General features: G+C 31.1%; 1 protein-coding gene across 4 annotated transcripts in view; it reads left to right on the top strand.

The window, feature by feature from the left end:
• Window positions 1–13,270, top strand: part of LOC106685844 (short neuropeptide F) — a 273,766-nt gene that overhangs the window by 203,154 nt on the left and 57,342 nt on the right. For all 4 annotated transcript variants that reach the window (XM_067049106.1, XM_024364219.2, XM_014428798.3 and 1 more), the window contains one exon: window positions 9,075–9,223. In XM_067049106.1, the coding sequence (XP_066905207.1) occupies window positions 9,075–9,223 (149 nt within the window). The remainder of the gene's footprint in view (window positions 1–9,074; window positions 9,224–13,270) is intronic.

Below are 13,270 nucleotides of genomic sequence, written 5' to 3'. Positions count from 1 at the left end.
CTCGAGATGAAATTGATCGTAGTACATTTCAAAACAGCAATTTTATTATTCAGGACGACTGAATATATGTAGAAATATATATATATATAAAGATTGGTGATATCGAGAATTGTCCAATAAGTGTAATACTTATATATAGGTAATTTTTTTTCTTTTCCTTGGTAATCCCAATACCTATAATATCGTCTTATATGTATGATATGAAAAAAAGTATACATTTTGAGTTATGAGCAATAAGTGTTTAATTTTGAACATTACGAACATTGCATTTTATTTAGATTGTTTGTTTTTTGTAGGATTTATTTTTTATTTATAAATATCAATCAATGAGATGCAAAATATTTCAAATTTAGATTTCTTGCCAAACTTAATTCACAATTCTATTGAAAAATGAATTCAGTCACAGAATAGATAAATTTTTATTTGTAGCTCCATATTTTATCATATTTTTATGTTTTATTCACCTGACTTATTAAAATATTGAATTTTTTTTTAATTTCAAGACGTCGTATTATCAATATGTAAATATGGGTTGAGATGCACGAGGAAGAGACCTTCCTCTTGAGTTTCTCGCTAATGAAGGAAGTCCCAGGTGCCTGATATGAGATGCATGAGTGACATCCAGGAACACAAGTCCCTTACAATTTCTAATATGTTGTCCTCCACTCTATGTGATTGATGTATAGTCGAATATTGTGAATTAAATACAAAAAAATCATTTATTCATTTAATACTTTTTTGTAAATTAATTTATTGAAATTTACTACTGTTCAAAAAAATACAACAAATAAATGTTTAATACTAAAATTAGGAAACAAAAATCCTCTAACCACTTTTAAAGGAACTAAAAATTGTGAATTTAGATTATTTTTTTATAAAAACAGCAATCATAAAAATATGAATTAACATTAAAATTGAAAAACATCAATAAACACCCCTAAAGTGATAAATTTAATCTCTAAAATTTAAAAAGCATAGACTGATTAAATGCAAAGATATTACAATTATATTGGAATTAAATCGTCCAATCACCTACCATACTATTTAAAAACAAAAGTGCACGCAAAAAAATTTCAAAGGATACCTTTTGAAAAAATAAATAAGAGACTCGTATGTAATTTACAGAGGTAGAAAGATCACCACTGAAGAATGCATGTTTAACATCAGAATATATCAAATTTAATCAATTTAACTTTATACCATATATACCATCAAAATGGATTAAACTTATGTGTTCCTCAAAGTACAGAATAGAGCGACCAGAGTTCAACCTACCCTCTATCTCAGGTTGTATTAGTGAGAGAGTATATTTCTGTAAAAATATTGCTGTGTTTTATGCCTGTTGTCTATAGGATGCCAGGATAATTGCTGGAAGTAATTATCTAAAATTAGTTATATTAATTCAAATTAATTGAGTCCTTAAAACTAGTATTATTGTATTACTTTTCCAAAGACATATTGTGTCTACCAGTCACCAATTAGGTATATTTATTATAAATTATTATCATTGAATACATAATAGATTAGGGAGTGGTAATGGGTTATATTAGTCTCAAAGTTACATAAATGAACAAAGTATTTATTTACAACTCTAATATGATCATCAATAATATAATATAATAACCATTATTCAGATAGATTGTCTTGCTATAAAATATATTTACATTATATATGACCTTGCTGGGTAGCTGGAAAGCTGCTGGTGATGATGTGTGCTGTGGTATGTAGTGTAGTTCAAACCGTGATGTTTCTCATCACTCCCTTACATTACTGTCTGAGGCAGTCAGGTCCAAGATCTCTCTAGAAGTGAGATGGTTAACTCGAAATGTCTTTCTTCGTTTTACAGCTTGAAGTTCTTCTCCTTCAGCCTTCTGGCTTCAAGTCCTTCAATACTTCATTCTCCAGCTCTGAGTGTTTAGCCCTCTCTTATCCGTAATTCAGTTCAATTACTCCACTTGGTTTTCAGTGGGTGTTACCTTTTGGTCCCTTCTTCCTTATTAGCTTCTCGCAGCTCCACCTCTGAAGTAAATATCATTACGAGTGCCCATAAGTGTTTGTAATAAATCCTTGCTTCACAGAGGACTTTTATGCGTTGACAATAGTTTTTTATGACAAACCACTGTTTCCCAGAGTCTAAGACAAATCGGATGTTACGGCAAAAACCTATTTGATAGTATTTACAAAATAGCCATTTTTATTATATAGCAGTAACATTAAATATAATCCTAGAATTAAGTCTAATCAAAGAATATTGTAGTACATTATTATATAAAGTTTCAAAAGAAATAAAGAAAATTAAATAAAAAATGTAATACTTTTTTTCGTATTTTGGTTTTTGATACTATAATTCAAGATTTTATTTATTGATAAATATTACAATCTGCCACAACGTTGTTGGGCAATAAGTAATAATGATAACCGATCACGTTCATACCCGGGCCCACTCTATTGATGAGTAAAGCAGGGTTCTTTAAGATCCCAGCGCATCCCTCTCAACGAGTCACTGGTAACGAACTAGTGGAGGCTGTAGTAAGTGTGCTAAAACCGCAAACACTCTACTTGAGTGGAGCATCTGACCATTGCCAGAACTCCAATTGTCGATTTTTATTTTACAATAAGTCTCTTGGGCCACTGCCATTTCAACCTTCATGGTGAATTGTAGGGGTTGGTAGAACTATATAAGGAATGAACCAAAGGATAACGATGATTAGAAAATTTATATTGATACTATAAAAGTTTTGAGATCTTGTGAATCTTCTCTTGCTAATTTATCAGCAATTGTAATTTACTAGAATGTTAAAATACCAATTTGATCACTGATCCGGATGACGTGTTTTTAATTAAATTAAACAAACCATTCTCTTTGTGTCAACTTTGTAATGAAATCAGTTCGAACGTGTGCTAACCCGTAGCCCCAATGGAGGAGGGTAGGTACAGTTAGTGATTCCAAAACGATCGCGCTGCAAGGTAAAGTTAAACATTTACTGTCCACAAGCTCGTTTCAGTAATCAAATGGTAAGTGATTAATCACCTCCCAAGCTTATCTACATCACAATCAAACGTCACACTTTGCCAAAGTTATCAAAAATAATGACGTATATAATGTGGGTTTGTTTGGCCATGAGTCAACAAGAGATTCATGATCACTTTTTAAGAAATATGTTAAGATTAATGTAGAACTACCCTTCTCGGGGAACCGGAGGACATTTTAAAAGAGTGTTATTAATGTTGCTCATATCCTGCTGGAAGAAAATGGAGACACTTTTCATTTCCAGGCGGTATAGCTTTGTTCTGTACGAGTTCGGCATAATATATTCCTTTTCATTACGTCCTAGGATGGCGGATATAGCCAGAGCTGTTAGGAATTCCGGTTACTTAAAAAGTTTTAGATTCTTTATAGAAGATGACAAAACTTATCAATATGATAAATTGAATTATCGTGAATAAAGTAACATCCATATTATATAATTCAACGAATCTGATGAGTTGTCAAAGGAAAGGTTGATACCCTATTTGTGATCATGGTCAAAAGGTTGAACTCTGCGATCTTCATTTCTCTTTCTTGTAGGTTGCTAAGGAAACTTAGCCGATGTAACTATGGAATCCGATAATTCATGAAATATTTATATGGAATTTGATAAGCAGGCTCCGAGTCACGCCCGCATCAAATACATTCTGATCCATTTAAATATTTTATAAACAAAAAGCATTTTATATTCTTAGTTCAGACGAGTTTCCCTCCTACCAATCTACTTTGGTATATAATTTAATATATATACTTTAACCAACCACGATTCTCCTCTTGTTTTATGGATTATACACTTAGATAAATTAGTTTTTTTTAGTTTGTTTTTTTATATTTCTTTATTGCCAGATCGGCCTTACGTTGTTATTACATAACAATTTGATGTAATTTTAACAATTTACAATAGTGGGGAATGAAACTCCTGACTGTTACTATGTTATAATTATTTAACAATTACGAATGACAATAAAAAGAAATAAACAGAAATAATGATTGTCATATAATTGAAAACTGAAGGAAGGAGAAAAAAATTACAAACAAACAATTAATGATTATAGAAACAAATAATAAAAACATAATTTGAGGAACAATAAAGAAATTAAATGAAATTATTATGATGGTAATAAAAAAATAGATATAAAAAGTTCATGTTAGAATCTTCTGCAATATCATCCGCTTTCTTCTTGTTTTACGAGTATAATGATAGTTATATATTTCGTACAAGGTGCTACTCCCCAGATCTCATCCATACAACCACTATGACCTTAATATTGTTTTGTTGAGATGTTTGCGTTTAGTTCAAGTCTAAATTTCCTATTGGCGACTGTATATCACATTGCTAACCTAGCGTACCGATAAATGCGGTTTCTTCGGAATATATTATTCATACAGAAGAAACTGAAATTATTTTTCCTAAAACATTTGCTCCACCTAAAACATTTTCTCCACCAAAAAATGTATTCCTTCTGAATAGTTTCAGCTATGTCTCAGGTTGGTATATTTATACTTTACGATGAAAGGAATATGGTCCGGGTGCAATTATTTATACTTTACAGAAGTAAAAAAGATTAGTTTTACAAAATATATTTATCTTCGAAATAATTTTGACTTTTTTTTTTTTTTATAAAGTTAAGAATGATCCATCAAACTAGAAATCATATCATTGACGGTCTAATGAAAGGTTTCATTTATCACAATTGATGGATTCTTCAGGTACCAACCTCTTCAGCTTTATTCTAGTTAATTTTATGTTGAACATATTAATAAACATGAACTCGAAATTCCAGTTTTAAAAAAATATCAACATTTATGTGTGTGATCAACGAGTCACCAAAACACACCTTTCTGAAGCAGCGTTTTTTCTACTATTTTTTTTTTTTTTTATACGATATTGTCCCTATTCTTTCTCGTGTCGAGACATTGTTCTTATAAAGGAGGAACAACCAAATCATATAATTATAGGTAGTACAAAATTGATCCCACCGATAACGCATGTGCTTAAAGCATCCCAGAATGTCTTAGTTTTCATAATTTTCATAACAATCCTTTAGAAAATGTTTATGGGAAAACTACACGACACCTTTAATTGTAGCCACAAATTATTTGCGTGAAAGTATCTAACTTTATGATACAATTCCTATCTATTCAATCTATTGAGAAATCCTGCTGAACAATAACCTTGAAGATAAGCTCCATGGAGGTACAATTGAGATATAAAAGTGCATTGTACCTCCTGAAGCGCCCTCTAAACGATTTGTGCTCTCATTTAGCCAAAGTCGACCACTATTGTGAGAACAGCAGTTGTGGTACTAGTTTGTTCTAATTTCATCATACAATATTGAAATTACCTCATTTTGTGGTGTATGTAAACCTTGTGATTAGGTACGGTGTGTATAACATATATCAATACTTTCAAGTGTCCTAAAGATTTTGAAAGATTCATTACCAACTAATAACTTTAATTTATAAAATTAATAGTTTACTCGCTAACTAATGTTCTCTAAACCTTGTGAGTCCCCAACTTTACCTTAGTAACAATCAACTGTCAGAGTAGAAAGTGACCTTTGTACTCTTAGCCATCAGCTAATTACATTGTAAACCTCTATGCCACTGTACTATCTACAAGAACGTTAACAACAAAAATATATATATATATTATGTATTTTTCTATAATTCAGAAATTTCAATAAAAAAAAATAATGTCAATGATTTACAAATCGTCGATTGATAAATTAATGTAATTACATAGAATTTATCTATTTATATTTTTTGGTTTTTAGAAATTATTTCCAATATATTTTATACTTTCAAGACTACTATCGACCATATGCATTACATTAATACGCTTATCCATACTCTTTCACCGCTGAAAATAAATAAACTATAAATATAAACACATAAAAACTATAAAACACAAATACAACAAACTATAAAAATGCATTACTATACTTGACAAACATCATATTTGATTTTAGCTTTCTGTAATAAATTCCATCAAATCACCTTTACCCTTCTTCGTAAACCTACCGACTGCCTTACAGTTTCATTTAATAATGTTACTCTTACCCCTATCGAACAGATCCGCTACCTTGGACTACATCTGGACAAACGATTAACCTGGAATCCTCACACAAGACTGATAAGACAGGAAACTGCACGTCAATTTCGATTATTACTAGACTAGACAAACGGTCTAAACTTCCAACTCATTACAAAAGACTGATCTACATGACTGAAATAAGGCCAAACAGGACATTTGGAGTTGAGCTTTGGGGCTCCACTAAACCTTCGAATTTCTCTCGTATTCAATCCTTCAATCCATAATCCTTCGTTAAATCCTCAAAGCTCCTTACTTTGTCTCAAATAAAATCATACATAAAGACCTTAATGTTCCCTATGTAACTGATCTAGCCCGAACCAGATATCACTCCTTTCATTGTCAGATATCACTCCCTAACCACTCAAATCCCCTAGTTTCTAATCTTGCATCCTCTTGCATTCCTGACAATCCTCCGAGGCGCCTGAAAAGAAGATGGCCACGAGACCTACTAATGTAAAATGTCATAAGAGTTCTACCTATGGGTAGTTTCTCTACACGCCTGTAACACTCCATTTTAACTAAGATCAAATTTACTGAATGTATCACAATACAGTTGTAAATTTCAATAAAGATATTTAAAAAAAAAAAAGATTTCCGTAATAAAAAATATTTACATTATCTGAATTTTGTTGTGATTAAAAATATTTTTTCTAATTTCTTTTCCACTTCTCTAGTGTTTTTTTTTTTAATTTGAAAACCACGCTGAGATATATATTGAATCGTGTCGGTTTCCCCTTTCAAAGATTTTCGCTCACCCTAACAAATAAATCTCAGAATTCTTCTTCCACTAGAAGGATCACCGCCTGCAGATTCCATAATATCCAGCTTGAAATTCCATTCCTCTGTGTGCCATACACACGCTGGCTTATTCATATGTTTTCGCTTGACGGGCCTGTTGTAAGGGTAATAAAAAAAAAGGAGCACGTGTGAGTGACCTTAAAATCGAGGTTCGAAAACGTTAATTCACCACTTTACTTAACAATTATTTATACATGTGACATACACTTGGCTTTTAAAATTTTTGATACCTACTAATGGCAATTTTTTAACAATTTTATACTATTGAATTTTTCAACGATTTAGTTACGACAAAAAATCAGTAATAATGCAACGAAAAGTTAAAAGATATATTAGTAATAACTGTTTCGAATACAAAAAAAAAACAAAAAAACTTTATCCTTGCACGACTACTATTTCGTATATATTAGGGGTATTCATGATGTTGTGTTAAATGTTATATGTTTTACCATGTTAAATGTTTTAACTATAGGATTGTGAGCAGCCCTATTTGAAGTCATGTTAATGCATAAGAGTCCCTAGCGGATTTTCTCAGCAACTTGTTGTATAAGCCTTTATGTTTATAACCTTCCTTCCAGACCCTCATGTTATTGTTTACTTCAGTTTTGATTTAAGTAATTAATTAAAACATGCCTAGAGTGAGTGAAAAGTGGAATTTGTGTGAAAGTTTAGCTTATGAGTGTCTTATTGATCTTCAAAGTTGTGAAGAAGAGAATGAAGATGAGCTAATTGACAACTGTATTGAAAGTCACAACAACTAATATGGCGGCGATCTCAACTGGTCTATTGTGTGACGTCATTCTCGATTTAACTGACCAAGTAACAGACTCTCAGCCATGTTAAATGTTATTTCGTTTTACCACGGCCAAAGAAGGCAATTATTTTCGATTTAACACGAGTTTTTCCATTTAACACGCTTTAACATAGATCATGAATACCCCTAATATCGACCATTCAATCCATTAAAGTAAATTGCGACAGTGATAGACAACAATGTACTGCTTATATACTCTATCGACACGATCTCCCACTATATCGTATAAAGATTGTTGAAAAATTGCTTATAAGAAAATAACTCTTTAAAAGGAGGGAGGGAGGGGTTGAAATGAGATGTATGAGCGGATTTTGAAGCTTCCTTGCCCATTAAGTCAGGTCTTTTCTTTACCCTCTACCCCAGGAAATAGATATGACATGATAGTAATATTTTTTTCATAATGCTAAGTTTAAGTTGATAAAGTTATATGATATAATAGGTTAAAATCAAGTTTTGAACTTCTAATACTGGTAGATTAGTCCTAGTAAATTAACTAATCACAATTTTCTGTTTGATTTTGGAAATTGACAGTTAGTATGAACCAATATAGTTCAGACAAAAAATATCATTTTTCCATTTTAATACTTTTTAAATTGAAATTCTTTAGTTAACAAATTTTGACTATATTTATAAATAATTTGTATATACATTTTTCCTACATTGGTATATTTATACAATTATATTCTACGTTATATTATACTTCTAATTAAAAGACCTATAGAAACCAATGGTATTTTGTTATAGTAGAGGTATATATGATCTGAAGTTTAGCATGTTAAAGTTAAAACGATATAACATTCAAAATGTTTGAGGGTCTGCTAAATAGAGAATGACGCCACGCAACAGACCAGCTCAGCTGCACACCATTTTAATTTTAGTCGTTCTGATAGGTTAGTAGCTCATAAATCGTGTTAAATTTGTGTTTTGGATGTTTTAAAACTCTAATAAAGTAAATGGGTAAAATAATAACGAAGTGATGGAAAAAAAAACTAGGAAAGGAAACAAGGAACAACTTTAGTGAATAAATATGATGAGATGAAGCTGTTGGAGATTTTATTATCTCGTAAGATCTCAAGATTACAAAATAAGTTGCATAGGAAATTCGTTAGTAACTCCTCTACATTTATCATATAACATGGACTTTAAATTATGTTTCCCATAATCCTACACTTATAACATATATGTTACAGTTTTACATTTAACACTATCATTAATACCCCTAGTATATGCATACCAAAACTCAGAGCGTAACAATAACAAGCACATCACGCTATAAATCTTATTATTTTCCTTGTAAAATATTTTTATTAATTACTCAAAAATAAATATATTTTCAGGTGTCCGGGAGCTGTACGAGGTGCTGATGGGCAGAGATCCTCAAGTAGCAGATCTCTGGGCAGGCCACCGCCTCGTGAGGAAGAACTCCAACAGAAGCCCACAGCTGCGACTCCGCTTCGGAAGGAGGAGCGACCCTGCTTTCATGCAAGTAAGTTGACTGTTAATTATCTTCTATAACTTATGTATCATAATTCAGATTCGGTTTATTCTCTAATTAGAAGAGTCGAAGAAGTTGCAGTGGGTTTTTTATAGAGTTTGTTTGATTACTTAATTATGATATAAAGCACATATAAAGAGAACATCTTATAAAAATCCACAGCCTTTGAGAGAAGGATCAAGTATTCTGTAAACACAACTAAAGCAATGTTTCTTTAATTTATTTCTTCTTGTCGTAAATATTGGCTAAAATCATTTAGGCGTTTTTGTTTTTTTGTTAACATTACTAATTACGAGTAGAGCAAAAAATAAATAGTCGAATGGAGTAACAGTAAAATATTCCATAACTGGAAATCGGCATAAATAATGAAAAATGTTAATACAATCTTTTTTTATTTTTAACTGAAAGACCATAATATTTGTAAGTTATTTTTGTATAAGAAATTCATTTCTAATACTGTTGAAAAAAAGGGTTAAAAAAGTCAATATTTTTTTATTTGTATATCTCCTTTCTGGTGATTCTAGAAATAAGGAGAGAGGTTTTATTTTACTAGTTCACTTCGAGTTTTCTTTCCGTGGGCCCGTCACGAAATAAAAGTCAACCCAGACAGGCCAGAATCGAACCGGCGCTTCTGCAGTTTCGAAATTTCTAAGATAACACATTATATCTCTCGCTTATTGAGGCTTAAAAACAAAGAAATCAATCGAAGAATCGAGTGTTGATTCACGACAAAAAGTAAACAATCGAACTTCTCATCTGTAATTAAAATGTGCATAGTTGAACGAGCCACTGTTAGAAGTTTTTAATACACGTTCAGTTTAAAAAACAATTAATCTATGTATTTTCATTATTCATAGAAACATATCCTAAGAACGAATTGGACGTTTGCTTATCATTTAGTCATCAGCTGTGGACTACTTAAAGCTATAATAATGTAAAAAATATGTCATAAACAAGACCTTTTGTTTTCAGATCAATAATTGTCACTTTCAGTATTTATATCTTGTCATTGTTAAATATGTCAATTGGAACTTGATATGCCCCTTCAAAATATAAACAACCCTATTGATGATAGTTCGATTATTGGTCGGACTTTATCAAACTACTTGTCTTTTGAGGTCGGACAGATAACAGGCATGAAGTATCAGATAAGAATGCTTGACTTATTGAATGGAATTTCATAACTGTTTGGGCCGTAATCAGCCAAGGGTGAATCCAGGACACTGTAAAATATATTTGGGTCTTCGAGATCTGCGACTTTATTGTTTTTAATAAGAAGGATTATTAATAGAAATAAACAGCGCACTAGTAAAAATTACTATTTTTTTTTAACCTAAGTTGGCTAACATTGCTAAGGAATGGAGAAATTTTAATATTTTAACTGAATATTCTGAAATGTGGCAGCCATTCAGTTAAAACATGGCGTTGGCCACCATTTTCACGAAATACTACCCAAAAATAAAATAACAATTCATTACAATACGAATTACTGTTGTAGTAGTGTTTTATTTTACTAGGAATATTTATCATTATCATTCTGAAATGATATATCATTGATAATTGGACAGTATAAAAAGATTTTCGAAAGTTAGTTGTATCAATGCAGCTCTATTATAGTGTCACGAACATCGTTGCAATAAAATTAAATTATAATTTGATTAACAAATTTCGCGTTTAAATTTCACTTGATAGTGGTTTTAGCTATGAGCTAACTTGATAACATTCTTGATTTACTTTATTTTTATTTGTTAGAAATATGGTTTTTTATTTTTTAATCGGGACCCGTTATTGAGAATCACCTTGTGGAATTCCGGATCATACACTCCATACTCATTCTCGACTTTAAATTATATATATTTCGACTTTAATTGATATGATATTTGAATTATGTGCTAAGCCTATATTAGTGTGAGTATCATCAAGTTCTATTCGTATCTAGTAAAAAAAATTTAATATAGCAAAGAACTGTTACGGTTGCTATCGTGAAAACAAAACACGAGCGATATGTTTTTGAAGAGTGGGTTTTGGTTTTGTGAAGGTGACAATTTGATTTTGGAACACGTTACGATTGTTCAATGTGAAGTGGTAATAGTTTAAAGGCCCTCTGTCTTTACTGTTTGAACCGAAATAGCACCATATGAGAAATGTTAACATACGATTACATTTTGTTTTTCAAAATTATGGTGTTCTACTTCAATGGACGGTCATCAACACTAGAAGTGGGGCTATAGTGTAGAAGCGTGGGAACGGCACGTCCTGGATAGGAGAGTTGTAGCAGGTTTCATCTCTATAATTCTGGGAAAGGTGAGAGGGTGACCGTAAAGGAAATATCGGACGAACTTGCGTTCTGCCAGCAGTAAACCCAAAGACTACCTGGGGTCGAACTAAATTTTATTTTGTTTTTTTAAATTTTATATTTTTTTGTATAATAATGTAAATTTAGTTGATAAGGTTAAGCATTCAAGTTAAAGTTAAATCAACCTATAAGTTTTCATTGTTTTATTAATTGATATGAATTATTTTTCTTTCCTTTTTCATTCTGTGTACATACATTTCTTCTTATCATTAAACTTTTGTACATATAGTTCTTCTGTTCTTTCTTATGCATGTACGCTGCTTTGAACATGTTAATTTACCTTTTTTTATTTGGTTATGTTCACTTGATATTACGATGATTCAACTGGTGGGAGGTAACACCCCTAGGTTTTCTGTTTCTGCGTGTAAAGGTATTATACCAGTGGTCATAATTCGATAATTATTTATTGATTGGAGAAGATAGTCGGGAGTGCGGTCAGCAAAGGAACAACATAAATAAACAAAAAAATATTTATTTATGCCGACGTTCCGACCTGATTTTCAGGCCTTCATCAAGGCTATATATATAAAATAATGATAATAAAAAGAAATAAATACAAATATATAAAATAAAATAAATAATAGACTAAAAATTTGGAAATATACACAATAATGGAATGAAAATATAAATTAGTTGATTACTAACCATGGACAAGACAGTAGTAGATTGATTACATTATTATTTATATTGATATAAATGTGAGCAACAAATAAATGATACAGTGAAAAGAATCTATAAAGAATTAGTTAAAGAAATTAGGAAAGAACAGGGGATAAGAAGAAATAAATGAAGAAAGGGGAATGAAGAAATGCGAGAGTAAGGTTATAGGAGGGGAATCCAGGCTACATTGTTATAAATTGCAGGAAAAGCCGCTAGAGTGCAAGTTGGCAAAAGACGTTATTTAAACAGAAATCTAAAGGTCAAAAGATCGTAGGGATATAATAATCAATGTGAGAGTAAAAATAAAACTAACATAAAATGGTGTAAATTGTAAAATATTAAGAGCCCAAAAAGTAATTAGATGTATCAATATATAAAGGGCGTGTAAAAACGGATATATTAACGCGGAGTTTATAAAAACAATGTTATAGAAAATAAGAAGAAATATAGAGAATAGGAAATGAAGAAATAAGAGATAAGATAAGAGAGAAAAAAAAATCTTTTTCAATCAGTAATCTACGGTCAACTATATACACCTCATGATAATTATTTATATAAAGGTATATTTCATTTATATTGTTTCTGGGTTTTCGTTATTTCCAAGACAAAATAACGTGACGTTATAGAGCAATTTATTCATTATTGTGTTGTCTTTTTTTTTCCCTTTTTCGATTATATTTATTTTATTATTTTCCTTTAACTCACCCCCTTCTCCGCTGAGTGTGGGCAAGTATAAGCGATAAATATATAACTAAGGACAAATCAAAATTTGCGGTTATAGAACCTGTTAATTTCGTCGCTGCTGATCCAGCTAATATTGGAAACTAACGGACAGTAACTGAATCATGTTATAACGTCATAACCATAAGTCATGGCACTTTCAGCATACTTAGATGTGCCATACCCTCCCTGCTCTCCTGGAACAGTGCCAATCTGTTCAAGTGCAGCAGTATTGTTTGAACCACAAATTTTAATATAAACTTTTACAGATATAAAATATGAATCAAAGCCTTAGATATAAG

This window comes from Halyomorpha halys, unplaced genomic scaffold, assembly GCF_000696795.3.
Source record: "Halyomorpha halys isolate HHAL.00 unplaced genomic scaffold, Hhal_1.1 Scaffold748.1, whole genome shotgun sequence".
NCBI lineage: Eukaryota > Metazoa > Arthropoda > Insecta > Hemiptera > Pentatomidae > Halyomorpha > Halyomorpha halys.
This window is presented reverse-complemented; position numbering and strand designations above follow the sequence as displayed.